The sequence below is a fragment of the Oncorhynchus gorbuscha genome, linkage group LG01 (genome assembly GCF_021184085.1).
Source record: "Oncorhynchus gorbuscha isolate QuinsamMale2020 ecotype Even-year linkage group LG01, OgorEven_v1.0, whole genome shotgun sequence".
In the NCBI taxonomy this organism is placed as follows: Eukaryota; Metazoa; Chordata; class Actinopteri; order Salmoniformes; family Salmonidae; genus Oncorhynchus; species Oncorhynchus gorbuscha.
Window position 1 is genome coordinate 34,380,173 of NC_060173.1, and position 25,298 is coordinate 34,405,470.

A 25,298-nucleotide genomic window follows, 5' to 3' on the forward strand; every position below is an offset into this window, starting at 1 on the left:
CTTATTGTTTTAGCAATTAATCCATGTTCTATCAACACTTCTTTACACTATAAACGGATAATGTGTTCAGCCTTAGAGCAAATGCCCTTCACATCACTTAATGCTTTGATTATCAATGATGTGTGATGTGAAGATATACCAAAGATTATATTTTACATAAACCTTGTCCATCTGTGGTTATACACTGAACAAAAAATATGAACGCAACATGTCAAGTGTTGGTTTCATGAGCTGATATATGAAAGATCCCAGAAAATGTTTCCTTATGCACAAAAAGCGTATTCCTCTCAAATGTTGTAAACAAATTTGTGCACATCTCTGTTAGAGAGCATTTCTCCTTTGCCGAGATAATCCATCCACTTGGCATATCAAGAAACTGATTAATCGGCATGATCATTACACAGGTGCACCTTGTGCTGGGGACAGTAAAAGGCCCCTCTAAAATGTGTAGTTTTGTCATACAACACAATGCCACAGATGTCTCAAGTTTTGAGGGATTGCGCAATTGGCATGCTGACCAGGGGCGGAGCCAGAGGGATGTCCAGGTTGGCACTGGACACCCCTGACATCTGATTGGCCACCCTAATATTTTATTCGCTACTGGCAGTTTGATGCTGATTGACATCTCATTTCACCTCTTGTTGAAAGAAGCATTTATTTTGACTTTAGGTGGCGCATTTTTCAAATCGAGGACGAGGAAGAGAGAATATTAACGTTGGTTGCGAGATACAGAAGAAGAAGAAGAAGAACATATAGAAGAAGAGATAATATTTCCACAGCTTCACGATCTATTTTCGAGATTGGCGAAAGCATCATATTTGAAGTAAGTTTTAAGGTTTAGCATCGGGTTTAGGTTTACTGAACAACTATTACGAAAGTTGAGTCGCTGTGAAAATGAACTTGAATCCTTTGGCTCCATTAACAGACAGTTAATCAGATAAGAGAGATCGGTTCCCAATTTAGCCTAACATTATGTTTACATCTGTGCTAGTAATACACGCATATACAGTGCAGTGTCGTAAATGACAGTATACGAATGTTTAGCTAATGTGGGGTAACTAGTAGGCTACAGCTGTCAGTGTTCAGCAAGTTAACATTCAGCAATTTGAAATCCTTTAATTCAGTTAGATTTTTGTACTTTAACTCAAAACCAACTATTGTTATTATCAATCTGTTACTCAAAATATTACCACAATTCAACATGAAAAGAAAGGGAGAGATATCACACTTATTTTTAAAGAAGCACAAACAGGCAGATCAGGTGCAAACAGACCCCAGCCCTTGCATCACCACTGGACCCCAGAGCAACTCCCTACCTGAGGCTCGTCAGAGTCAGTGTGGTCAGACTTCACAAGGACTCAGTCTACCACCACTAGGTCAGAGCATCTAGCAGGCAGTCAGTCACATGCCCAGTTCAGAATTTAAGTTTAGCTTCAGTTTGTAATATATTATTTTGTCAGGTTAAACCTCACTTTAAAATGTTGGTTGTTGATTCATGTGTGTTTTTGATGGCTGTGGCATTTTCATTGTGATTATACACTAAAGGTTCTTGTCTTATTTGAATGTAATAGATGTATCTAGGGATGACACAGAGCAAGACAGTGAGCCAGAGCTGCCAGGAGATGTCATCCAGCCCCTCCCAACTGCATCAAGCACCAGATATGCTGCTGACCCAATGGTAGGCCAGGCCTATACTTTAATCTACACATTTTAGTTAGCAGCTGTTAGTATCTAATCTTGTTGATCACTTAATTATACACTTCTATAGAGATATGACACATTATTTAACGTGTATTTCAGACATTTCAAGATCCAGAGAAGAGGGTCCTGTACAGCTGTGTTTGAAAACATTTCCCAGAACTCAGCATGGTACTAGGTAGGAACAGGGCTTTCTCCAGCTCCTGGTGTAAGGACAATTCATGGCTTGAATATTCTGTAAGTCAAGATTTGACTTATTGTTTTGCATGTAGGCATTTTTTTCTCTGCCCAATACACCTGAATCTGCCTTCACATCACAGTCAGTTTTTTATAACTGGAAAAAGGCTCTGTTTAAAGACTCTGGGTTTAAGCTCCATTCGAAGGCAGAGCATCATATCAATGCTATGTATGCTTGGAATCAGCATAAAAGGGCTATTGACAGCAACTCATCAATGTTAGATGTCATAAATGAGGACCGAAAAAACAAAGTGGAGGAAAACTGTACTGACATTAAAACAATTGCAGATGTGCTCCTATTAACTGCCACTCAATATATAGCGCAGAGGTCATCGAGTGTCTGATGACTCTCACAACAAGGGTCATTTTTTGACAATCTTAGAAGAAATAGCAATGCATGACCCTCTCATAGAGAAAATTATGAATGTGGCAATGCTAAGTACACAAGACACCAAATCCAGAACAAAGTTCTTGAGGGCTTAGCTGAGATGGTACAAAGGGAAATATTAAGAGAAGTAAAAGAAAGTGAAGTTTTTAGTGTAATTGCAGATGAAACCAAAGATTTAAATAAAAAATAACAAATGTCTTTAGTGTTGAGGTACTATTACATCCTCAAACTTTTTACAGTTTCTGTCAGCTGAAAGATAAGATGCAGCAGGTCTCACAAAAATGATAATTGATTGCCTTGAAAATCATGATCTGGAATACAGAAATAATCTTGTGTTGGCAAGGCAATGACGGTGCATCCGTCATGAGCGGAAAGCATTCTGGTGTCTGCACGGATTAAAAACAGTGCAAGATTAGTCTTTTTTTGTGCACTGTAATGCACATGGTTTGAATTTAGTTCTTGACGATGCTGTAAAATTAGTGCATGAGGCAGTTAACTTTGCTCTCCTGCAGAAGCTTTATTACTTTGTATCTGGCTCGTACGTTCATCTCAAGTGACTTGTAGTTCAGAAAGAGCTGTATCCACAGCAGCAGCCCAGGGAACTACAGAGACTTACGGATGTAAGGTGGGCATGCAGTACATGAAATGGCCGTAATCTGAGGGACAGTCTTCCAGCAGTTCTGAGAGTGCTACAGGATATCACACTTGAAAATAGTGGTGATAGATCAGTGGAGGCAAGGGGCCTTCTTTCTCAGATAGTTACATTTCATAGGGCTTTTGGTTACCTTTTGTGAAGTGCTTGGTGATGCCAAATATCTTTCTGGCATGCTCCAATCAAGCTCTCTTAACCTAGCAAGGTCTGTGGATCTAGTAGGTGCCCTTACAGACACATTACAGGACTACAGAAGTGAGGGTTACTTTGGAGAACTATGGAAAGAGGTTGAAGAGATTGCAGAGCATTGCAAACAAAGTGTACAAAAGTGTCTAAAAGACAGCCTAAAACAAGCTTAAGATTTCACGACTCATTGATGATGAGCACTGTAGGACAGAAAAATTGTGACACAAGTGATGGTGAGAGCTTCCAAAGAGCTGTCTTTTATCAGGTGCTTGACAGTCTCACAACTGAGTGGCAGAGGTGTTTTTCAAAGAAGAATTGTGAGATAATGCAGGGGGTCCATCCAGTCTTTCAACTCAAAGAGTACAAGATTCTTGAATGAGGAGCCTTTGAGTCAGATTTAGAGGACCTAAAACATGAGGTTCATCAAACCAAGCAGCTTCTTGATAGGAAAGACAAAAGTGGAAGGGACAGACCTTCTACTCTCCTTGACTTTGATGTGTTTATAGAATATTCTCAGCTTTAAAACTGATTAAATCCCACCTTAGGACAACAATGGTTGACGACAGGTAAAGTCACCTCAGAATTCTCAGTGTTGAGTCGAGGAGGGCATGCTCCCTCAACATGGATGAGTTTGTGAAACATTTTGCCAGTTCTCACCAGAACTGCAGAATTATGCTGTTTTAAATCTACCTAGGATAATTTGGCACTTAGGCGGTCCCTCTGGTCATGATTAAAACCTGCATTGTGTACTAGCTAGGACACTGACATTCTAAAATGATATATCCAAAGGGTATCATGTCACACAAATTTAATTTGGTCTTGATTAGGCCAATTCCAAAACGTTTCTTTGCTATTAGTTAAAATAATGTATATGAGCATAAATATGATACTGTAAGTTTGTAATATTGATGGGCACCAAAATTATAAATATTTTATTATGCCTGGTATGTCAAATTGCAGTGTGTTTTTTTGTAAATAAACAATGCAATTTATGTAACACACAAATGCTATATTATCTCCTTGGTGCTTGAGCTTTATTTTCTGAAAATACTTTGTATGTTCAACATGTATAGGCCCAGATGATATATTCATGGAGAGAGAGAGAGAGAGAGGAGAGAGAGAGAGAGAGAGAATTGAGCTGCAGTTCTGAGGTAGAGACCGTGACTATTCATAGTATTTTGAAGAATTACAGTGAAGTAACCCTTTTGGACCATACTATCACTACATTTAAGAACTCCGGGTTAAGTGAATTATCTCTTCTACCTCTAATCAGCAATCATAGGATTCATTCATGCTCCTTAGATGCTAGGTTAGGGTTACACACAAATTTTCTGTCATGGCCTATGGACTCCCTGAAGTAGCCTTGCCCAACCCACGTATAAAACTCTAGTTCCGCCACTGATGCTGACTGCAGGAATGTCCACCAGCACTTTTGCCAGAGAATGTAATGTTAATTTCTCTACCATAAGCCGTGGTTTTAGATAATTTGGCAGTAGGTCCAAACAGCTTCACAACTGGCAGACCACGTGTATGGTGTCATGTGGGCGAGCGATTTGCTGATGTCAACGTTGTGAACAGAGTGCTGCATGAAACTACTGACAACAAACACAATTGCATTTTATCGATGGAAATTTGAATGCACAACAATACAGTGATGAGATCCTGAGGCCCATTGTGAGGCCCAATTTTTTTCAAGGTACCAACAGATGCATATCTGTGACCAACAGATGCATATCTATATTCCCAGTCGTGAAATCCATAGATTAGGATCTAATGGATTTAATTCAATTTACTGATTTCCTCATATTAACTGTAACTCAGTAAAACCAATGAAAATGTTGCATTTATATTTTTGTTCAGTATAGTCGTGGCAGTGATAGACGAGTCGGGCGCGCCAGAAACCTGGATCGCGAGCCTACCACTCCATTTCACACCATGGATGAAAGCACATTTAATTTCATATGTGTGCACGCGCCCCCAAAAATGTAGCCTAATCATATAATTACATACAATCCCTTAATTCAATAGGATCTCTGTAAGAGTTGTAGTAAAGATTTGTCATTTAACTTTTAAAATGTATTACCTTATATTCGGGCATAAACACAACCAGTCATGACGTTTTCATCTGATTGTCAAACAGTCTCTTCAAACGGCTCCTTTACTGGGCTACTAGCCTCCACACAGTGGTGAATGGAAAGATACATATTTTATACAAAACACCAAAAAGTGTAATAACATTTCGAGATTGTCATTAGGCCAGAATGTATTCGTCCACTGCTGTCCGCGCGCATCTCGGTGTCTGCCAATCATCTCTGCCTTGACAAAATGTAAATGTTCTCTTAGAACCACATCGGATTTTGGAGTTTAGGCTATATCACCAGTTTAAGTCCATTTGGTCATTTCTCTGACATAAGGTAGCCTAAATAATGGTGTTATAGGTCAGTTTTCTTGACATTTTGTTTGAATGATTGTGACAGGCCCATGTTTTACCGGTTTGGCGTACTACCGCTATTTATTTAGCAGGCGTGCGCGTTCACGCGAAGGAGGAGTATTTCGGCACAACACCGGGACGCCATACCTGACCGAGAATACATTCACCCCCGGTTTCACACCCAAGATTATGGAAGGCGAGAAAAAACAACTAACCAATGGTTTCCACTAGATAGAACAGTCAACATTGCTGTCGTAAAAATGATCGAAAACAAAAATTCGCTTGAATTCGCTTTTTCAAAAATTTAAGGCTAGGTTTAGGCATATGGTTAGCAGTGGGATTGCGGTTAGGTTTTATATCAGGTTTTAAGAAGATACTTTGTAGAAATACTTTTTTTTTCATAATGGGGTTGGCTAACTTCCGGATACTACTTCCGGGTTTGTGCCTAGCTAGCTGCATGTGTTTTTAGCATTATGCCGCTCATAGTAATGTGTGGTTTTCCATGTAGTGGCAAAACACGAAGAGCGGTGGAATTACAAGAATATTTTGAACGGAATACAGAGAGAAAGGTTCACAATGTAGGAGATGGAACGTTGGGAATTGAGAAGAACGCTGTATACGCAGGTATGCTGAAAGTTAGCTGATTAGCTTGCTACAGTCGTTAGCTAGCTAAACGTCTTAAATAACAGTAGCTAGCTCACATATGCCTTTTAACCAAAAGAGGTTGGTGGCACCTTAAATTAAGGAGAACGGGCTCGTGGTAATGTTTGGAGCGGAATGGTATCAAATACACGGCTTCCATGTTTTTGATGCCATTCCATTGGCTCCGTTTCAGACATGAGCTGTCCTCCCCTCAGCAGTCTCCACTGCCCAACCACTTTGTTCTGGGCAATGTTGCCATGCATGTAGCCTACACTCAATTTCTGTACCGACTTCCCGAGATTATAGAAATATAATTAATTATAGTTATGTGGTTCTAACTTGCTGTTCTAGCATAGCTAGCTAACGTTCCTGAAAACGAGTCTATCTGGTGTGACCACCATATGCCTCATGCAACACGACACATCTCCTTCGAAAATACAGTTGATCAGGCTGTTGATTGCTGCCTGCGGAATGTTGTCCCATTCTTCAATGGCTGTGTGAAGTTGCTGGATATTGGCTGTAACTGGAACACTGTCGTACACATCAATCCAGAGCATCCCAAACAGGCTCAATGAGTGACATGTCTGAGTATGCAGGCCATGTGTAACTTATACTGTTACACATGGAAGAACGGACATTTTCAGCTTCCAGGAATTGTGTACCAATCCTGGCGACATGGGGCCATGCATTGTCATGCTGAAACATGAGGTGATGGTGGCGAATGAATGGCATGACAATGTGCATTCAAATTGCCATTGGTAATATTGTGTTCATTGTCCGTAGCATATGCCTGCCCATAACCACCATAGGGCAAACCGCTCGCCTACACGATGCTGTCTGCCATCTGCCTGGTTGATGCTGGGATTAACCTGTGAAGAACGCACTTCCAGCATGCCAGTGGCCATCAAAGGTTAACATTTATCCATTGAAGTAGATTACGACGCCTAACTGCAGTCAGGTCAAGACTCTGGTGAGGATGACGAACACGCAGAGGATCATCCTATGACAGTTTATGCAGAAATTCATTGGTTGTGAAAACCCACAGTTTCATCAGCTATCCGGGTGGCTCGTCTATGACTATCCTGCAGGTGAAGAAGCAGGATGTGGAGGTCCTGGGCTGACGTGGTCTGCGGTTGTGATGCAGTTGGACGTACTGCCAAATTTTCTAAAACAATGTTGGAGGCAACTTATGGTAGAGAAATTAACATTAAATTCTCTGGCATCAACTCTGGTGGACATTCCTGCAATCAGCATGCCAATTGCACACTCCCTCAATTTGAGACATCTGTGGCATTGGGTTGTGTGTGACAACTCCACATTTTAGTGTCTGTTTATTGTCCCCATCACAAGGTGCACGTGTGTAAGGATCATGCTGTTTAATCAGCTTCTTGATATGCTACACCTGTCAGGTGGATGGATTATCTTGGCAAATGAAAAATGCTCACTAACAGGGATGTAAACAAATTTGTGCACACAATTTGAGATAAATACGCTTTTTGTGTGTATAGAACATTTCTGTGATTTTTACTTCAGCTCATGAAACATGGGACCAAAACTTGACATTTATTTATTTATTTATTTTTTTTTTTTCACCTTTATTTAACCAGGTAGGCTAGTTGAGAACAAGTTCTCATTTGCAACTGCGACCTGGCCAAGATAAAGCATAGCAGTGTGAACAGACAACACAGAGTTACACATGGAGTAAACAATTAACAAGTCAATAACACAGTAGAAAAAAGGGGGGAGTCTATATACAATGTGTGCAAAAGGCATGAGGAGGTAGGCGAATAATTACAATTTTGCAGATTAACACTGGAGTGATAAATGATCAGATGGTCATGTACAGGTAGAGATATTGGTGTGCAAAAGAGCAGAAAAGTAAATAAATAAAAACAGTATGGGGATGAGGTAGGTGAAAATGGGTGGGCTATTTACCAATAGACTATGTACTGCTGCAGCGATCGGTTAGCTGCTCAGATAGCTGATGTTTGAAGTTGGTGAGGGAGATAAAAGTCTCCAGCTTCAACGATTTTTGCAGTTCGTTCCAGTCACTGGAACAGCAGAGTACTGGAACGAAAGGCGGCCAAATGAGGTGTTTGCTTTAGGGATGATCAGTGAGATACACCTGCTGGAGCGCATGCTACGGATGGGTGTTGCCATCGTGACCAGTGTACTGAGATAAGGCGGAGCTTGTAGATGACCTGGAGCCAGTGGGTCTGGCGACGAATATGTAGCGAGGGCCAGCCGACTAGAGCATACAAGTCGCAGTGGTGGGTGGTATAAGGTGCTTTAGTGACAAAACGGATGGCACTGTGATAGACTGCATCCAGTTTGCTGAGTAGAGTGTTGGAAGCCATTTTGTAGATGACATCGCGAAGTCGAGGATCGGTAGGATAGTCAGTTTTACTAGGGTAACATGTTGCGTTTATATTCATGTTCAATCTACAACCAGTTAGCACTTGGGACATTTCTGAGTTTCCTAGTTCCAACTAGCACGTGAACGCAGCATGTGCCAATATTGCCCCATAAATTCCTTCCCTTATGTATTAACAACAGTGAAGCGATAGCCAATAAATAGGATATTGATTGTAGTTCCAGTTCACATATTAACATTGTTGGTATATGTTTCACAGATTCTCAGAATGAGAAAAATGTAAGAGGATCTCTAAGAGCTGAAGCAGAGAGGTGAGTGTACTGCTCATAGATTGTGTAACATTGCTGCCTCTATTTCCAGAATCAAATTGGATTTGTTTTGAAGTTACAGATAAGAATTCATTAAAAAATGTTGGTTTATTGCATTAGGAGAATCAACAAAGAGGATATTGTAATTCTGGATTCATTGAACTATATCAAAGGTAAATGTTCTCCATTTGTTTTTTATAATTGATTTTGATCAATATTGCAAATAAAAGTGTGTGGGTGGCTATGGCAATAAGGTGCTTTCTACATATATCACCTAACCTAAACATCTTTACATTTGTGTTTCTTCTATTGTAATCTATTAGGCTACAGATATGAACTTTTTTGTCTGATCAAACACACACAGACGCCTCACTGTCTGGTATGTAATATGTTGTTGATGAAAAACATGATTTTAACAGTGGCTGTGCATGATACCCCTTGGGGTAGACTAGCCATTATGGGTGGGTGGAGTTTGCACTCTGTTTCAAATTTAGGAGCACCATGGCGTACAGTGCTTATGTAGTTTAGGTGTACGCAACCATTCAAAATATGCTTTCTTTAATTCATGAGATTTGTTTTCTCGGTGACACTGAGATTTATCTCTTAAATGTACCATATTTATTCATGAAGGTTTATTGTTTGACGTCAGCCGAAGTGAGCTCAACATGGAACACAGAAAGGGATGTTGAAGAGCAGTACACTCAGGAGATGTAAGTAGACCAAGTTACTTTCCCTTGGACAATTTTTAGTTTGGTCACAGGATTTATAAGAGCTCACGACAGTACTGCATAAAGACCCGCCTTGTTCTCAAGGAGTCATTGTATGTCTAAACAACATGGCCATCTCCACATTTTAACAAATGCAGACTACTTTTTGTAAGTGTTTTAAGATACCATTGATGCCTAATTCTTGCTCATGTTGTGTTATTGCCTAAATTGGCAACATTTAATGTATTTCTATTTGGTAGAAAAACACATTGACAAATTTAATAAACAATCGTCTAATGTATTGCACTATAGTGTTTTGTAGTTTATGCTAATTTTCAACACCTGTCCCTAAATAGGTTTTTATGGAATCAAAAGGAAATAAAGAAATACATAATCAATAAAATAAATCACAATCTCATATCAATATATTGCATTTGTAACCTTTATTTAACTAGGCAAGTCAGTTAAAAACAAATTCTTAATTACAATGATGGCCTACACCGACCAAACCCGGACAACGCTAGGGCCAATTGTGCGCTGCCCTGTGGGACTTCCAATCACAGCCGGTTGTGATACAGCCTGGAATCGAACTAGGGTTGCCAGAGATGCAGTGCCTTAGACCGCTGCACCACTCGGGAGCCCTGATTTACAATGACATTTTAGTCATTTACATTATCACAATTATATGCACAATGAAAATGTCATAGGCTTCAATTAGATGCATGAGTGAAATTCCATTTGCTAATGTGACTTGCAGACTCATGGTCTTTGGTTCTGCTTTTGCTTTCACAGCCTAGATGCGCTGGTGCTGAGATTTGAAACTCCAGACTCCAGGAACAGATGGGACAGTCCACTTTTCACCATTCAGAAAGAAGACACACTTCCATTTGAAGCCATCTCTGATGCCATCTTCAAAAGGAAAGCACCCCCTCCTAACCAGTCGACACAGAGTGTAAGAAACTTGTTTACATGCATAAATCACAAAGTAATGTTTCTGCATGCAGTTGGTAGTTTCAGGTTTTAAGTGAAGCTTTTCATCCATCTGTTGCAGCAACCACTGTCATCTACAAACTTCTTGTATGAGCTGGACAAAGTCACACAAGATGTGTTGATGGTGAGAGCCTTCATATTTATCAGTAACTTCCTTTTATTGTTTTTTTCAATCCCTGCATTGGTCACCCCCCTGCTGTTTTCTTCTGTTTCTCTGTTTTTCTTTCAGCATCATTTGTTGAATGTATTATTTTTTTAATGCATAACATTATTGCTTCAGTTGTGTTATTAAATACTGTCTGCAATGCTGTCTGTTGGAAGAATGTATATTGACTCTTTCTGTTTGTACCAGGCAATTCTCAACTCCCAGAAGACAAGTGTTCCAGGGGATCTCATTGCTGTTCCAGGAGCTACAGAAAAGATATCCTTTGCCACATTTTGCATGTTGCTCACATATACCCCCCTCCTCCTTCTAAAATGTATTATTTATTTGACAGTCTCTCATGGACGTATTCTTTTTATTTTAATCACCACCTCACAACAGTCTAGCACCAACAGGGGTTAATGTCATCTTGTATCAAATAACTGGATCTCTTAGCATGGGGCTGTGGATAAATGGACATCCATCAAAGAGTATCTTTCATTTGATGCAGTTGGTGGCACAGCAACTGAGCCACCAGAAAGGTATCGCCATCAAACACATAGGATGTTTGAGACAGGGACCAAATCATTGGAAGCATGGCGACTGGCTTTTATCAGGATTCCGAAGCATACTCAGAAACCAGTACTTTGTTGTTCCCCCTGCAGCTCACTTTGAACAACATAGCACAGGCAAAGTAGTGCTAGTGGAGTCTTGAACTACAAAATGTGAGTTGCACAGCCTTCTGAAAGCATACATTCATCTCTTCAAATTGTGGTTTCGGGACATTAAGGTGCCGAAGCCAAATGTATTCGATACTGTAACCTTGCTTTCAGCTCTGACACATCAGAGAATTCATGAGTGTTTATCACTGTGTTTCCTTAACCTGATGTCAAACATAGAACTGACCAGAAGTCTAAACATGGCAGAGCTCCGGAAACTACGACGCCAGTTCATCAGCTACACCAAGATGCACCCGACAGAGAATATTGGACACATTGCTAACATGTTTGTACAGTATCTAAACAAGAGTATACATTGATGACTTTTTATTTTAACGCCTTTGGTTCAGGTCAATAAAATTAAGGGAATGCCTTGTATGATATGTTTACATTGTCTGAGACAAGTACATTCATTTTAAGTGTCTTTGTGTGTCTCTTAATGTGTTTCAGAGGCTGCATCGAAATGGATCATATTTAGCTGTTAATGTTTCACAAAATTATATAAGACTGCAAACTTATTAGAGTAGTTGGCAGATTTTTTGGGTAAATCTGTAACAATCGGTCTATTAATTAGTACAATATAAATATTCTTTATCCAGTTTATTTTTGTCCTTAGGAGGCCAATGCAAGATGTTTCTATTGGGGTTTTCCCCATTGGTTTCATATACTAAGCAGTCTTTACACAAAGCATAGATTAAAGTGACACGGCATGACTGCTCAATTTCTTCGTTTGTAATATTGTATATTTGTCAATACGCATTGATTATTGCTTTTATTTCTATACTAGTCTAACATTGTGGGTGCAATGTATAATTCATAATACAAAACTACAAAACCATACACTGACATTTAAGAATCATGGATTAATGTTTATTGAAACATGCACTACCCTGTACAATAGGATGGTCAGGGATTTTGTTAGCTGTTTTCAGTGAGAATACAGCACAATACAAAATCTCAGTTCACTTGTGGCTTCAGTCCTCCAAGCAGTGGGTCTGTGGGGATGTGCAATGAATTGGCCTGCGGCTGAATCTAGTTAATGGTCCCTGACGTAAGCAGGATAATTCCATCCGACTGCTGAGACTATTTCAGAGGTGTTTGATGTTTCATCGTTTTAGCCTGACGTGTGACCACTTCCCAAGTTAGGCTTTGCTGCCTGCTAATTGTAACACTTTGTCTTATCAATTACATAAATGTCACCGTATGCCTGCTGATGCTACCGTAATTGCCAAACCAGGAGATTAAGAGAAATATGGGCTCATCATTCAAAGAGTAAAATGTCGATTTTGATGAGAGCAACACTGACATTTATTTTCTTGAATATTCCTAAAGCATTTAGAAAGAGAACATGTTTTCCTTGTGGAGTTCTATTCCATCTCAATGGTTTCTCATTAATGACCAGCAAGCCCATAGGCTTTGTATTATCACCCTGTGCTTTTCAGATTGCCTTGACTTTGTTCCTAGGGAGACATTGGAGCAAAATCCACTCTCTGTCATTCATTCAGACTAAACGCAGATGGCAGTGGACAAGTCTTTGTGCTAACCCAGTCTAAAAATAGAGTCCCCATTCCCTTACCAGTACCTCCCTGACCTTAAGGCTTCCGCTCCAGGTCCTACGTGATCTGAAAATGGTGTATGCTACAGAGTTAACAGGATGCCATAAAACATTTATTTTATTCTCCTTCCCTTATCAATTCATGTAGAGTGGTCCACTTATTTTATTCTTCTTACCTTATCAATTCATTATAAGGTGGCTGGTAGCCTAGTGGTTTGAATGTAGGACTAGTAACAGAAAGGTTGCAAGATCAAACCCTCGAGCTGACAAGGTAAAAATATGTCGTTCTGCCACTGAACAAGGCAGTTAACCCACTGTTCCTCGTTGAAAATAAGAATTTGTTTTTAACTGACTTGCCTAGTAATATAAATAAAATCTAGAATAGTCTATTTATTTGGATGCTTTGGAACTGTCTTTTTAGATCACCCAAAGAGCTATGTCAGTTTATATGGCTCTATAAATTATATCATACTACATTTTTGGTTTAACCAAGTTCTGTCACATAGCTATGGATTAACAGCACCTTTCTCTAATTGCCTCAAATGTTCTTGTCCTGTACTTCACCCTTGACCCTTGGCTCAACTTGACCCTGGCAAACAAACAGTGGATTTGTTGATTAGAAATCTCCTAAACCCTTCTAAACAGAGGAAAACAGGAATATCCTGACTAAGCTGTACCTCTTCAAAGACTGAAATCTTTTATGTAAGAATTAGCAAATTTATGCTGCATGGTGTAGAATGTCATTTGCTGAATCAGACTGAACATGTGTGACAAAATGTGATTTTAAAAATGGTTTGCTTCCATCCTCTGGGGAAAAAGTTACACTTGGAGTTTGCTGTATAGTTGTACCCTCTGACTATGTATTACTAAGGACTATTACTTTTGCTCTTATTCTACCCATTATTGTCATAAGATTAATCCATTTAGAAAAACTTTACACGTGTAATGACGTTTAGTACATTTTAATACAATTGATGTCGGTAAATTACTAATAAAAACAAATACATTTATTTTAATTAACATGTAAGCATGAGGGTAATCAAAATTATAGTGAATGGTCCTATTTACAGTGAATACATAACTTTCTTCTCAGTTATTTTCCCTGGTAGGATGGCAGTGCCAAATAGCCTGTCCCAGTGGCTGAAGAAAGGTGCATAGTTACTGTTGGGCTTCTGGTGGTGCATGTCATGAGCTGGTGCTCCTCCTAACAGACCAAATGGTACCAGGTGGTTGAGACCCCATGGCAGGTCATAGCCTATGTGGTCCTCCACTGACATCCAGATACTGATGATGGTGACGCACCAGGTAGTAAAAGGGTGGCATTTCAGCAGGATGGGGTCCAGGTTGCTCCAGAATCCCACAGTTATCAGTTCTGGAATGCTGAGTTGCTGGGTGTTCCAGGAAAAGGGTGCCATGTATTCGTGGTGGATGGCATGGACCCACCGATACAGTTGTGGATGCTTGTGGTGCACAAAGTGCCACATATAGTACTGGGTGTCAAAAAGAAGAAGGGCAGCAAGTCCATCAATGAGAACCTCTACCACAGTTGGAGCACTGGAAGGCAGCGCCACTGAAGGCATAAAGCAGGTCTGAGTCAGCACAGCAGGCAGAACAAAGATCAAGTGGTTATAAACAGCCCTTCCGAAGCTCTTTGCCATCATCCCCATGGTTGGACATCTCTCTTGCTGGATCTTGTAGTGGTGAATGGAGGGGACCATGTCTCCCAGGAGGTCTAGTACAGCAAAGGGGAGACTGGAGAAGAAGTAACTGGAGAAGCAGAGTATGACAGGGAAGAAGGGAGAGGAGATGAGAAAGTAGTGGTTGAAAAGGAAATAGTCCCATAGAGGCTGAAGAAGCCTATCGGAGGATCTGGAGAAGGTAGGAAGCTGCAAAGGCAGCTGAACCTTGCTAATGTTCAACATCCTGGTTACTCTGTATGCCTGTGGCTGTAATGTGCAGAGAGAAGACATTCTCCCTTTATATAGTGCTGAGCTAAGGACTTGGCTCTCACATCAATGAGACAGCTGTTTTTTTGTATTTTTTTGTTACATACAATTTCAACAATAAGTCCTTTTCTGGTGGATTTTGTTAATCTTCCGGAACACACACAAACCTTTCAGCACTGACCAGTTCCAAGTTCGTGCCTGCAACACTGTCCTCCCACGGGCAGTTTATCCCAACAGGCCAGTGAGTTAATCAGCTTATTCAAAATGGTAAGTCATATTGTACCAGATACAGATCTGTTGGTCCCTGCTTGAGTTAATTAAACATGTTACCTATCAAGTTAAAACTCAATTGCAAGGCATCTTAATTAGTAGAATTTATTAAATTGATGATATCCACAACATTCACTTCTTACATATTTGTATTTCAATTCGAGACCACCATGGTGACCTATTCATATAAAAATGGTCAATCATCATTTTGATTCTCAATAGCATTAGTTGAGTCCATGAAATCTGTTATTTTCCATCTGTTCATTGGCCATGTGCTCTTAAATTATTTTAGAAGATTAGTGAGTTTATTTAGTCATAGATTCCAATCGTATGTAATCTTACTTAATCATTATTTAGCATAACCTGATGTAATCTTACCTAATAATCTGTTTGTGGAGCTACTTAATTACGGTCAAGGGAGCAAACCTGTCACAGCTATTCTATCCAGATGCCATGGTCAAACTACCAAGATTTTGTCTAGCCTGCCCACCTAAAAGACACAAAACACAGTTCTGAGAAACAGAACACCGTTGCATCTCACTGGGTAAAAACTGGTTGAATCATAATCGTTTCCACGTAATTTCAACAAAAATAATGATGTGATGACATTAAGAAGGTTCGGACACTTTTTTTCAATTTTCGCCAAAAATGACATGCCCAAATCTAACTGCCTGTAGCAAGAATATGCAAATTAATGATACCATTTGAAAGGAAAGCCTTTGACGTTTGTGGAAATGTGAAATGAATGTAGGAGAATATAACACATTAGATCTGGTAAAAGATAATACAAATAAAAAACATGTGTTTTCAAAAAAAAAATTTGTTCCATCTTTGAAAAGCAAGAGAAAGGCCATACACTCAGATAGGATTCTAGGTGTAATTTAGATGTTGTCCACAAGATGGAAGCAGTGTGGGGGTGGAGCCAGTTCCTACATTTGAATACATTTTTTCAAACAAAACTACACTATCTCTGTAACCCTCAGGATGACAATTCAGAGCAAGATTACTGAATGTAAGTACATTATTTATCTTCAGAGGTGAATGTATCAAACCAGTTGCCATGATGTTTTGTTGTTGTGCACTATTCTCAAACAATAGCATGGTATTTTTGTTGTCGTAATAGCTACTGTAAATTTGACACTGCCGTTAGATTAACAAGAATTTAAGCTTTCTGGCCAGAAGACATGTCTATGTCCCTGTTGTTTACAACATCACTAGTCACACTATCGAATATTGAGCAACAACTGTCCCGGTTTAGGGACACCGATCTCGTAGATCAACGTGGAAAACTGATCGGATTTGCAAAAAGTCAACGTAAGGGAATTTTGTCTTTTTCTCAAACCTAAATCCAATTACACAGTGACATTTTTTGTTTATTTTAAATTGAATCTGCATTAGTTGACAACTCAACCAAATGTAAATCAAAACTAAACATTGAACTGACAATTGTCAACTCAAGGCTGAGTGCTACTCCAGGACCGGGGCTCAATCCTCACAACATTGTTAACACTTCTCACCAATCACATCAGCTGGATAACATTACAATAGTTGATTTATTAGAAATCAATAAGGCATTGATAGAAGGGTTGCTCTTGAATCACACAGAGCAGGCCTGATCAACCACTGCCATAACGTTAACATGTTGTCTCTGATTATTTCTTTTCGCTGGCTGCTTTCCGTGAAATTGTTTTGTTTGTGTTGGCATACTTGTGTTTATCATTTCTGTAAATGAGAGAAATTAAATTTATGAATGCACAATTTCATCAGTTTGAACAAAAATATAATGTATTTTATTTTTAAAGTAAGATGATGTGTTTAGACATCAGTGTGCGTGCGTGTACAGTATAGTACCTGCTCATTTTGACTTTGCTCCTGCAGCCCAGTCCTCCCTCCCAGTGACTGGTGTAGGCTCCTTTTGTCATCATGCCTCCACAGCTGACACAGGGCTTCCCATTGCTGTACGGCTACAAGTAAGGACAACAGCAGTTTAGGGTTGGAATCTAGCATATGGAGATGCCAATGAAGATGCACTACTCTAGCCATCCAGGCAGCTTACCTGCTCTCTACAGCAGTGACCACAGATCATCCTGGTGGCCAGCTCCATGGGGTGGTCCTGGTCCTCGTCATGACACACATCACAGGGGTAGGCCCGGCCACAGCATGAGAACCTGAGAGCACACCCATGGGATGTCACTCATCAGCGAAGCTTACTTTGGCAACACAAAATGATGTTAAAGAGAAAGAGGTGGCTAAAAACCTGAGCCAGCGATGACTCTGTTTGTAGTGTTTGCAGGATCCCTTCTCAGGTAGTGGTTTCCCCATCTGTATGGCAGGGTCCCTTATGTTACGCCGATAGGTCAGTGAAGAGTCACTGTGCCCTGTACAGTACAGTCAACTATGTATTACAGACAGAATAGCCAAAACAGCTGTTTAACCTTCTTCCATATTTCATCATTAAAATCCTACTATAGGCCTTTGTTTCTGACCGTTTTTTTCTTTGCGTGGCGGAATGTACTGGAATCGTGTGCTGTCAACCAGGATGCTGAGTTTGCTGTGACAGTGCTGACAGTTGAACTCCTTGCTCTGGCCATACAAAAGGTTCTGCAGACAAAATAATACACAAAATCAGACTAATCAAATAACAGAACAGACCGTGTTAGATCAAAACTTCACCCAGATATAAATAATTTCATCATCATAAGACAAGAATGGAGCAATGTTGGCGACCTTCACAGGTCCCTCTTTTGAGCAGTTGAGGCAGACAATAACCAAATCACAGTCCTGCAGGACCAGGTCCACAGGAGCAGCAGTGCCCAGGTCCAGATAGCCCAGGACGTCACTGTAGTGGTGCAGCATGCTGGGTCTGAAAGCAGCACTGATCCCTGCGTTACACTTCTCACACTGGGCCGTGCAGGGGTTCCTGCCATTTAGAGTCAGGTCTGCTGTCACCTTACACCTGCAAACAACACACACAGGCCAGACAGACACACAGTTATGTCACATCTCCATGTCCGATCAACACAAAAATAAATACTGCAGATAAGTTTAATCTTTCCTCCTATAAGCAATATAAGGGGAAAATGTGAGATACAGAGTAGGCTACAGTAGATGGCATCAGTGAAGGACAGTCTGTCTGCTCACCTGCTGCACTGCAGACACACAGTGACCTGTGTGGCGACCACGGTCGCCGTGCCCTCTCCCAGCCTCAGGCCCAGCAGCTTCACCTCTGTTCCTCTGCGGGGCTCACTGAGCTTAATATTCTCCACCTTCCCCTGGTCCTCTTCATCACTAACACCACAATCATCATCATCATTATCATCACAGCCAGGGTACAATAGTTTTTTCCACTCCTCATCTTCTCCTTCTCTGCTCTCCTCATCAGTTGCAGTGTGGAGGACAGGGTCAGGCATGTCATCAGCAGCAGGCTCTTTGCACACGGTTGCCTGGAGCTGCTGGTATGGCACAAACTGAATTCCGGCCTTTGCTATCTCCATGTCTTTTTTCAGCTGAGGAGAGATTTAAAAGAGAGAAAGGATTAGAACGCTGCTGTCAAGTTATTAAGTAGTTTTAAGGAAATAAACTAATACAACACAGAGAATTCATAACATTACCACAGTCTCTCATGGAAAACAGAGGTTACCAGAAGGATATCATACTAAGTAGACTAAGATAAATGGAACTCTGTTTTTATACCAGTCTAGTCTCACCTGCCTGGCTCCCTCAGTGAACAGTCTTTCCATGCTGCGATCCAACCAACGAAGGAAGGGCCGGAAGAGCAGCTCTACCTTACCCATCAGCTGATTGGTGGCATGTTTAGCCTGTAGCCATTCCAGTGAGGCTTGTTCAACATACCTATGTGAATAAAAAAACATGAGCTGGCGCACACCCAGAGACAATTATTGTATGTAGAGGTGCTGATTAACAGCGAATAAACTATAACCTATTTTAAAATATTTTAAAAAGAGTCGTGCACACTATATATAAACTCCCAGTAATTTATGGGGTTAATCACCAACGTTTCGGCATCTCTGTGCCACAATTACTGGGATATATAAACTCAGCAAAAAAAGAAAACGTCCCCTCACTGTCAACTGCGTTTATTTTCAGCAAACTTAACATGTGTAAATATTTGTATGAACATAACAAGATTCAACAACTTTGACAAACTGAACAAGTTCCACAGACATGTGACTAACATAAATGGAATAATGTGTCACTGAACAAAAGGGGGGGGGGGGCTAAATCTAGAGTAACAGTCAGTATCTGGTGCGGCCACCAGCTGCATTAAGTACGGCAGTGCATCTCCTCCTCATGGACTGCACCAGATTTGCCAGTTCTTGCTGTGAGATGTTACCCCACTCTTCCACTAAGGCACCAAGACCCTCCGATCCAACAGGTCCCAGACGTGATCAATGGGATTCAGATCCGGGATCTTCGCTGGCCATGACAGAACACTGACATTCCTGTCTTGCAGGAACTCACGCACAGAATGAGCAGTATGGCTTGGTGGCATTGTCATGCTGGAGCGTCATGTCAGGATGAGACTGCAGGAAGGGTACCACATGTGGGACGAGGATGTCTTCCCTGTAATAATAAGCTCAATCCGATGATGCTGTGAGACACCGCTCCAGACCATGACGGACCCTCCATCTCCAAGTCGATCCCGCTCCAGAGTACAGGCCTCGGTGTAACGCTAATTTCTTCGACGATAAATGCAAACTCGACCATCACCCCTGGTGAGACAAAACCGCGACTCGTCAGTGAAGAGAACTTTTTGCCAGTCCTGCCTGGACCAGCGATGGTGGGTTAGTGCCCATAGGCGACGTTGTTGCCGGTGAGGTCTGGTGAGGACCTGCCTTACAACAGGCCTACAAGCCCTCAGTCCAGCCTCTCTCAGCCTATTGTGGACAGTCTGAGCACTGATGGATTGTGCGTTCCTGGTGTAACTCGGGCAGTTGTTGTGCCATCCTGTACCTGTCCCGCAGATGTGACGTTCAGATGTACCGATCCTGTGCAGGTGTTGTTACACGTGGTCTGCTACTGCGAGGATGATCAGCTGTCCATCCTCTCTCCTTGTAGCACTGTCTTTGGTGTCTCACAGTACAGACATCGCAATTTATTGCCCTGGCCACATCTGCAGTCCTCATGCCCCCTTGCAGCATGCCTAAGGCACGTTCACACAGATGAGCAGGGACCCTGGGAATCTTTATTTTGGTGTTATTCAGAGTCAGTAGAAAGGCCTCTTTAGTGTCCTAAGTTTTCATTACTGTGAACTTAATTGCCTACCGTCTGTAAGCTGTTCGTGCCTTTACGACCGTTCTACAGGTGCATGTTGCATGTTGATTGAACAAGCATGGGAAACAGTGTTTACACCCTTTACAATAAAGATCTGTGAAGGTATTTGGATTTTTGACTTGGCCATTCTAACACCTGGATATGTTTATTTTTTAACCATTCCATTGTAGATTTTGCTTTGTTTTGGATCATTGTCTTGTTGGAAGACAAATCTCCGTCCCAGTCTCAGGTCTTTTGCAGACTCCATCAGGTTTTCTTCCAGAATGGTCCTGTATTTGGCTCCATCCATATTCCCATCAATTTTAACCATCTTCCCTGTCCCTGCTGAAGAAAAGCAGGCCCAAACCATGATGCTGCCACCACCATGTTTGACAGTTTCGATGGTGTGTTCAGCGTGATGAGCTGTGTTGCTTTTACGCCAAACATAACGTTTTGCATTGTTGCCAAAAAAGTTCCATTTTGGTTTCATCTGACCAGAGCACCTTCTTCCACATGTTTGGTGTGTCTCCCAGGTGGCTTGTGGCAAACGTTAAACGACACTTTTTATGGATATCTTTAAGAAATGGCTTTCTTCTTGCCACTCTTCCATAAAGGCCAGATTTGTGCAATATACGACTGATTGTTGTCCTATGGACAGAGTCTCCCACCTCAGCTGTAGATCTCTGCAGTTCATCCAGAGTGATCATAGGCCTCTTGGCTGCATCTCTGATCAGTCTTCTCCTTGTATGAGCTGAAAGTTTAGAGGGACGGCCAGGTCTTGGTAGATTTGCAGTGGTCTGATACTCCTTCCATTTCAATATTATCACTTGCACAGTGCTCCTTGGGATGTTTAAAGCTTGGGAAATCTTTTTGTATCCAAATCCGGCTTTAAACTTCTTCACAACAGTATCTCGGACCTGCCTGGTGTGTTCCTTGTTCTTCATGATGCTCTCTGCGCTTTTAACGGACCTCTGAGACTATCACAGTGCAGGTGCATTTATACGGAGACTTGATTACACACAGGTAGATTGTATTTATCATCATTAGTCATTTAGGTCAACATTGGATCATTCAGAGATCCTCACTCATTCTGGAGAGAGTTTGCTGCACTGAAAGTAAAGGGGCTGAATAATTTTGCACGCCCAATTTTTCAGTTTTTGATTTGTTAAAGTTTGAAATATCCAATAAATGTCGTTCCACTCCATGATTGTGTCCCACTTGTTGTTGATTCTTCACAAAAAAAATACAGTTTTATATCTTGATGTTTGAAGCCTGAAATGTGGCAAAAGGTCGCAAAGTTCAAGGGGGCCGAATACTTTCACAAGGCACTGTGTGTGTATATATATATATATATATATATATATATATATATATATATATATATATATATATATATATATATATATGAGTGTTACAACATGTCTATGTGGACGGACACATTGAGAAAAATGTATCAAAACTTATCAAAGTGTTATTATATTCAGACTGTAAAGCCATTGAAAATAAAATAAAGTTTCTCTCACCTTCCCATAACTGATGGCAAGTCCTGGTCCAGTGGTATATCTAATGTAAATACCTGGAAAAAAAACAAAAAATGTACACCTTGAGTCTTAGCTCTAGACACAATAGGATTATAATCAAACAGATGAGATTTGTAGGTCAAAGATTTTAGTTTACCTCTTGTGGGTACTTTTCCGGAAAGCTCACCATTATGTCAACGTCTTTCAAGTCAAAAGGCTGTAAAACAGTATAAGGAGTGAGTCAGCATGTTTTTATGCACAATTTTCCATGTTGTAACATTCCTATGATGCTCATAAAACTATATCATAGTAGAAACGATAAAAGACAATGGCCTTTGAGGCCTTGTATTGTGGATTGGAATAATGCAGACAATGTTTACCCAGTCTGGATCAGTGGGCTGTACTGTGGCTCGGTAGAAGGTGACTTGGCCGTCGCTCCGTTCCTGCACAATAAGCTGTTCTTTAGGAAAACGCTTTATCAGCTGCTTGATCTCAGTGTCCCGTAGCTGTTTGGTGATATTGTCAGTCAGGTCACTCAGTTTGACCACCTGAAGGGCACTGGGAGGGGGGGCATGGGGCACCCTGGGCCTGCCTCCGTCTCCTACAGGCTGGTCGTCAACTAGGGGAAACTGTGGTGGGTGCCAGTAGTGACATCTATCTTCCATGGTGCAGCACCCAGACAGAAAATAGCGACAGGGCCGGCGATTGTTGGCCCTCTCAACTCTGGTTGGAGCAGCCCTTGGTTTGGAGGGCAGCCTGTGGCCTACATCTCCATGGCTGTCAACCACTGGATTCTGCAGTGTGATTCCAGGGTGGCTGTGAGGGCCTGTCCCTCTTTGGATCTCCTGTTCTGACCTTTGCTTTGTCCAGTTATCTACCTTCCCCTGGGTGAGGGTGGTGGAATCTCCTCTTTGATGGAGGAAGCGGCACTTCCTCCCAAAGTTACAGTGCCGTCCCTGTGAGTAGAAACGACACAGCTGGACTTGAGGGCCACCATGTGCTGGTTGATTCCTGTTCTCTTCCTCATTGTGACACAGAGAGACAGAATCTCCATTGCTCTCTGGTGATACCTATAGAAAATAACTCTTGTTATGACATTCATGAAAACATGCAGGGAGTACAAAGTAGGAAACACTGAAAAGACCATCACTGAAAAAGGAAAAAACAAAATGCAGTTTGTCATATCAGATATATAGTGCATTCGGAAAGTATACAGACACCTTGTCTTTTTCCACATTTTGTTATTAGAGAATACAGTGATTGACACAATAAGATAAATCTGTCTCTCACTCGTGTATTGACACAAATATCCTGTCATTCTTCCTTGTGAACTACATACAGTGCATTCAGAAAGTATTCACACCCCTTGACTATTTCCACATTTTGCTATATTACAGCCTTATTCTAAAATAGATTAAATTGGTTGGATAGGGAGCATCACAGCACAGCTATTTTCACATATCTCCAGAGATGTTCTATCAAGTTCAAGTCCCAAAGCCACTCCTGCTTTGTCTTGGCTGTGTGTTTGGGTTGTTGCCCTGTTGGAAGGTGAACCGTCGCCGTAGTCTGCGGTCCTGAGCAGGTTACCACCACTTCACTGTAGGTATGGTATTAGACAGGTGATGAGCGGTTCCTGGTTTCCTCCAGATGTGACACTTAGCATTCAGGCCAAAGAGTTCAATCTTGGTTTCATCAGACCAGATAATCTTGTTTCTCATTGTGTGAGAGTCTTTAGGTGCCTTTTGGCAAACTCCAAGTGGGCTGTCATGTGCCTTTTACTGAGGAGTGGCTTCTGTCTGGCCAGTCTACCATAAAGGCCTGATTGGTGGAGTGCTGCTGAGATCCTTGTCCTCCTGGAAGGTTCTCCCATCTCCACAGAGGAACTCTGTTAGAGTGACCATCAAATTCTTGGTCACCTCCCTGACCAACAACCTTCCCCCTTGATTGCCCAGTTTGGCCGGGCGGCCAGCTCTAGGAAGAGTATTGGTGGTTCCAAACTTCTTACATTTAAGAATGATGGAGGCCACTGTGTTCGTGGCGACCTTCAATGTTGCAGAAATGTTTTGGTATCTTGACACAATCCTGTCTCTGAGCTATACGGACAATTCCTTCGACCTCACGGCTTGGTTTTTGCTCCACATGCACTGCCAACTGTGGGACTTTATAAAGACAGGTGTGTGCCTTTCCAAATCATGTCCAATCAATTGAATTTACCACAAGTGGACTCCAATCAAGTTGTAGAAACATCAAGGATGATCAATGGAAACAGGACTCACAGCAAATGGTCTGAATACTTATGTAAATAAGGTATTTATGTTTTCGCTTAGTCATTATGGGGTAGTGTGTAGATTGATGACAAACATTTTTATTTAATCAATTTTAGAATGAGGCTGTAACGTAACAAGATGTGGAAAAGTGAAGGGGTCTGAATACTTCCTGAATGCACTGTATATCAAACTAACCTCTTTCACTAGAAATAGCCTCCAGTGTCCATCTTCTGTACTGTAGGCCTACTACTACTAGCTAGCGAAATCATAACACACATGAAATGGTTGACTAGATGGGATGCAGCTAATGTCAGCAGTGACTACTTAGCAGGTTAAGGTTAAGAAAGGGGTTAGTGTTATCTAAAATGTAAACAGAATCCTCGACGCGACTTTTGACGTCACTTTGACAAATAACTGCATCCCTTCTTGCCATGATCAGCTAAAATATCAAAATATGGCACTTATTTTGAATAAGTTAGCCCAACAACACTATTACATTTTTTTTTAAGTACAGTACCTCAACGCTGTTTACAGGTGAACGTTCCATGTAGCTATTTGCTATACGTTTGTATCCGTAAAGTTGATGTTACTTTGTTGCATTCAGTAGATTCAGTAGCTGCAGCCAAAGTCCAATGGCTGTCGTTGTTTTTCCTTCCTCTGTGCTCCATGGGCAGTGAAGACAATTCTTATACTTTATTGCCCCCTCCTGGTATGGAGTGAGATGGACACAGCTCGCACCATAAATTGCTGCATAGAATGTATACAGTCCATCCAATTGTTGCCACATTTTCATGTGAATACTCTAGAATCGGCATCTGATGATATGTGCATTTTCCTACCAGTGGCGTTTCCACAAAATTGACCCGTTGCGGATAAAATCAGTGCATAATGACGTAGTGCACACAAAATTTACTTTTTCTTGTACAGAATAAAAATTAAAAGTTCAATGTGTTTCCATCGCATTTTCAACTCTACCAAGCATCGATCATCAT

The 25,298-nt window shown here is 41.1% G+C and overlaps 3 protein-coding genes across 4 annotated transcripts; 1 reads left to right on the plus strand and 2 right to left on the minus strand.

The window, feature by feature from the left end:
• Positions 1 to 690: 690 nt before the first annotated feature.
• Positions 691 to 12,314, plus strand: kti12 (KTI12 chromatin associated homolog). Of its 2 annotated transcripts, XM_046351175.1 has the most exons (11): positions 691 to 823; positions 1,572 to 1,678; positions 1,801 to 1,876; positions 8,868 to 8,919; positions 9,037 to 9,089; positions 9,240 to 9,295; positions 9,547 to 9,626; positions 10,416 to 10,575; positions 10,675 to 10,737; positions 10,966 to 11,034; positions 11,651 to 12,314. In XM_046351175.1, the coding sequence occupies exons 3-11, from the start codon at positions 1,867 to 1,869 to the stop codon at positions 11,792 to 11,794; spliced, it is 687 nt and encodes a 228-aa protein (XP_046207131.1). In that variant the 5' UTR covers positions 691 to 823; positions 1,572 to 1,678; positions 1,801 to 1,866; the 3' UTR covers positions 11,795 to 12,314. The 2 variants fall into 2 exon arrangements, with proteins under 2 accessions (XP_046207131.1, XP_046207122.1); XM_046351166.1 differs by lacking the exons at positions 691 to 823; positions 1,572 to 1,678; positions 1,801 to 1,876 and adding an exon at positions 5,609 to 6,216.
• On the minus strand, positions 10,212 to 15,189 carry ch25hl1.1 (cholesterol 25-hydroxylase like 1, tandem duplicate 1). Its single transcript, XM_046351156.1, has one exon. The coding sequence runs from the start codon at positions 14,997 to 14,999 to the stop codon at positions 14,094 to 14,096; it is 906 nt and encodes a 301-aa protein (XP_046207112.1). The 5' UTR covers positions 15,000 to 15,189; the 3' UTR covers positions 10,212 to 14,093.
• Positions 15,190 to 16,600: 1,411 nt separating this feature from the next.
• si:dkey-24l11.2 (uncharacterized protein LOC100034462 homolog) lies at positions 16,601 to 24,977 on the minus strand. Its single transcript, XM_046351142.1, has 12 exons — positions 24,824 to 24,977; positions 22,420 to 23,109; positions 22,197 to 22,256; positions 22,043 to 22,095; positions 18,953 to 19,097; positions 18,387 to 18,751; positions 17,973 to 18,201; positions 17,732 to 17,846; positions 17,503 to 17,623; positions 17,302 to 17,413; positions 17,097 to 17,209; positions 16,601 to 16,967 (listed from the first exon to the last, which is right to left on the minus strand). Exons 1-12 carry the CDS (start codon positions 24,851 to 24,853, stop codon positions 16,898 to 16,900), a joined length of 2,103 nt encoding a protein of 700 aa, XP_046207098.1. The 5' UTR covers positions 24,854 to 24,977; the 3' UTR covers positions 16,601 to 16,897.
• Between the last annotated feature and the right edge of the window lie 321 nt (positions 24,978 to 25,298).

Coding starts and splice junctions, on each gene's coding strand:
- kti12 (XM_046351166.1), top strand. CDS start 6,066: ATGCCGCTCATAGTAATGTGTGGTTTTCCATGTAGTGGCAAAACACGA. Junction 9,090..9,239: donor TTCATTGAACTATATCAAAG/GTAAATGTTCTC, acceptor GTAATCTATTAG/GCTACAGATATGAACTTTTT. Junction 9,296..9,546: donor CACAGACGCCTCACTGTCTG/GTATGTAATATG, acceptor TTATTCATGAAG/GTTTATTGTTTGACGTCAGC.
- ch25hl1.1 (XM_046351156.1), bottom strand. CDS start 14,999: ATGTCTTCTCTCTGCACATTACAGCCACAGGCATACAGAGTAACCAGG.
- si:dkey-24l11.2 (XM_046351142.1), bottom strand. CDS start 24,853: ATGGAACGTTCACCTGTAAACAGCGTTGAG. Junction 22,096..22,196: donor CGGAAAAGTACCCACAAGAG/GTAAACTAAAAT, acceptor TTTTTTTTCCAG/GTATTTACATTAGATATACC. Junction 18,752..18,952: donor TCACTGAGGGAGCCAGGCAG/GTGAGACTAGAC, acceptor ATCTCTCCTCAG/CTGAAAAAAGACATGGAGAT.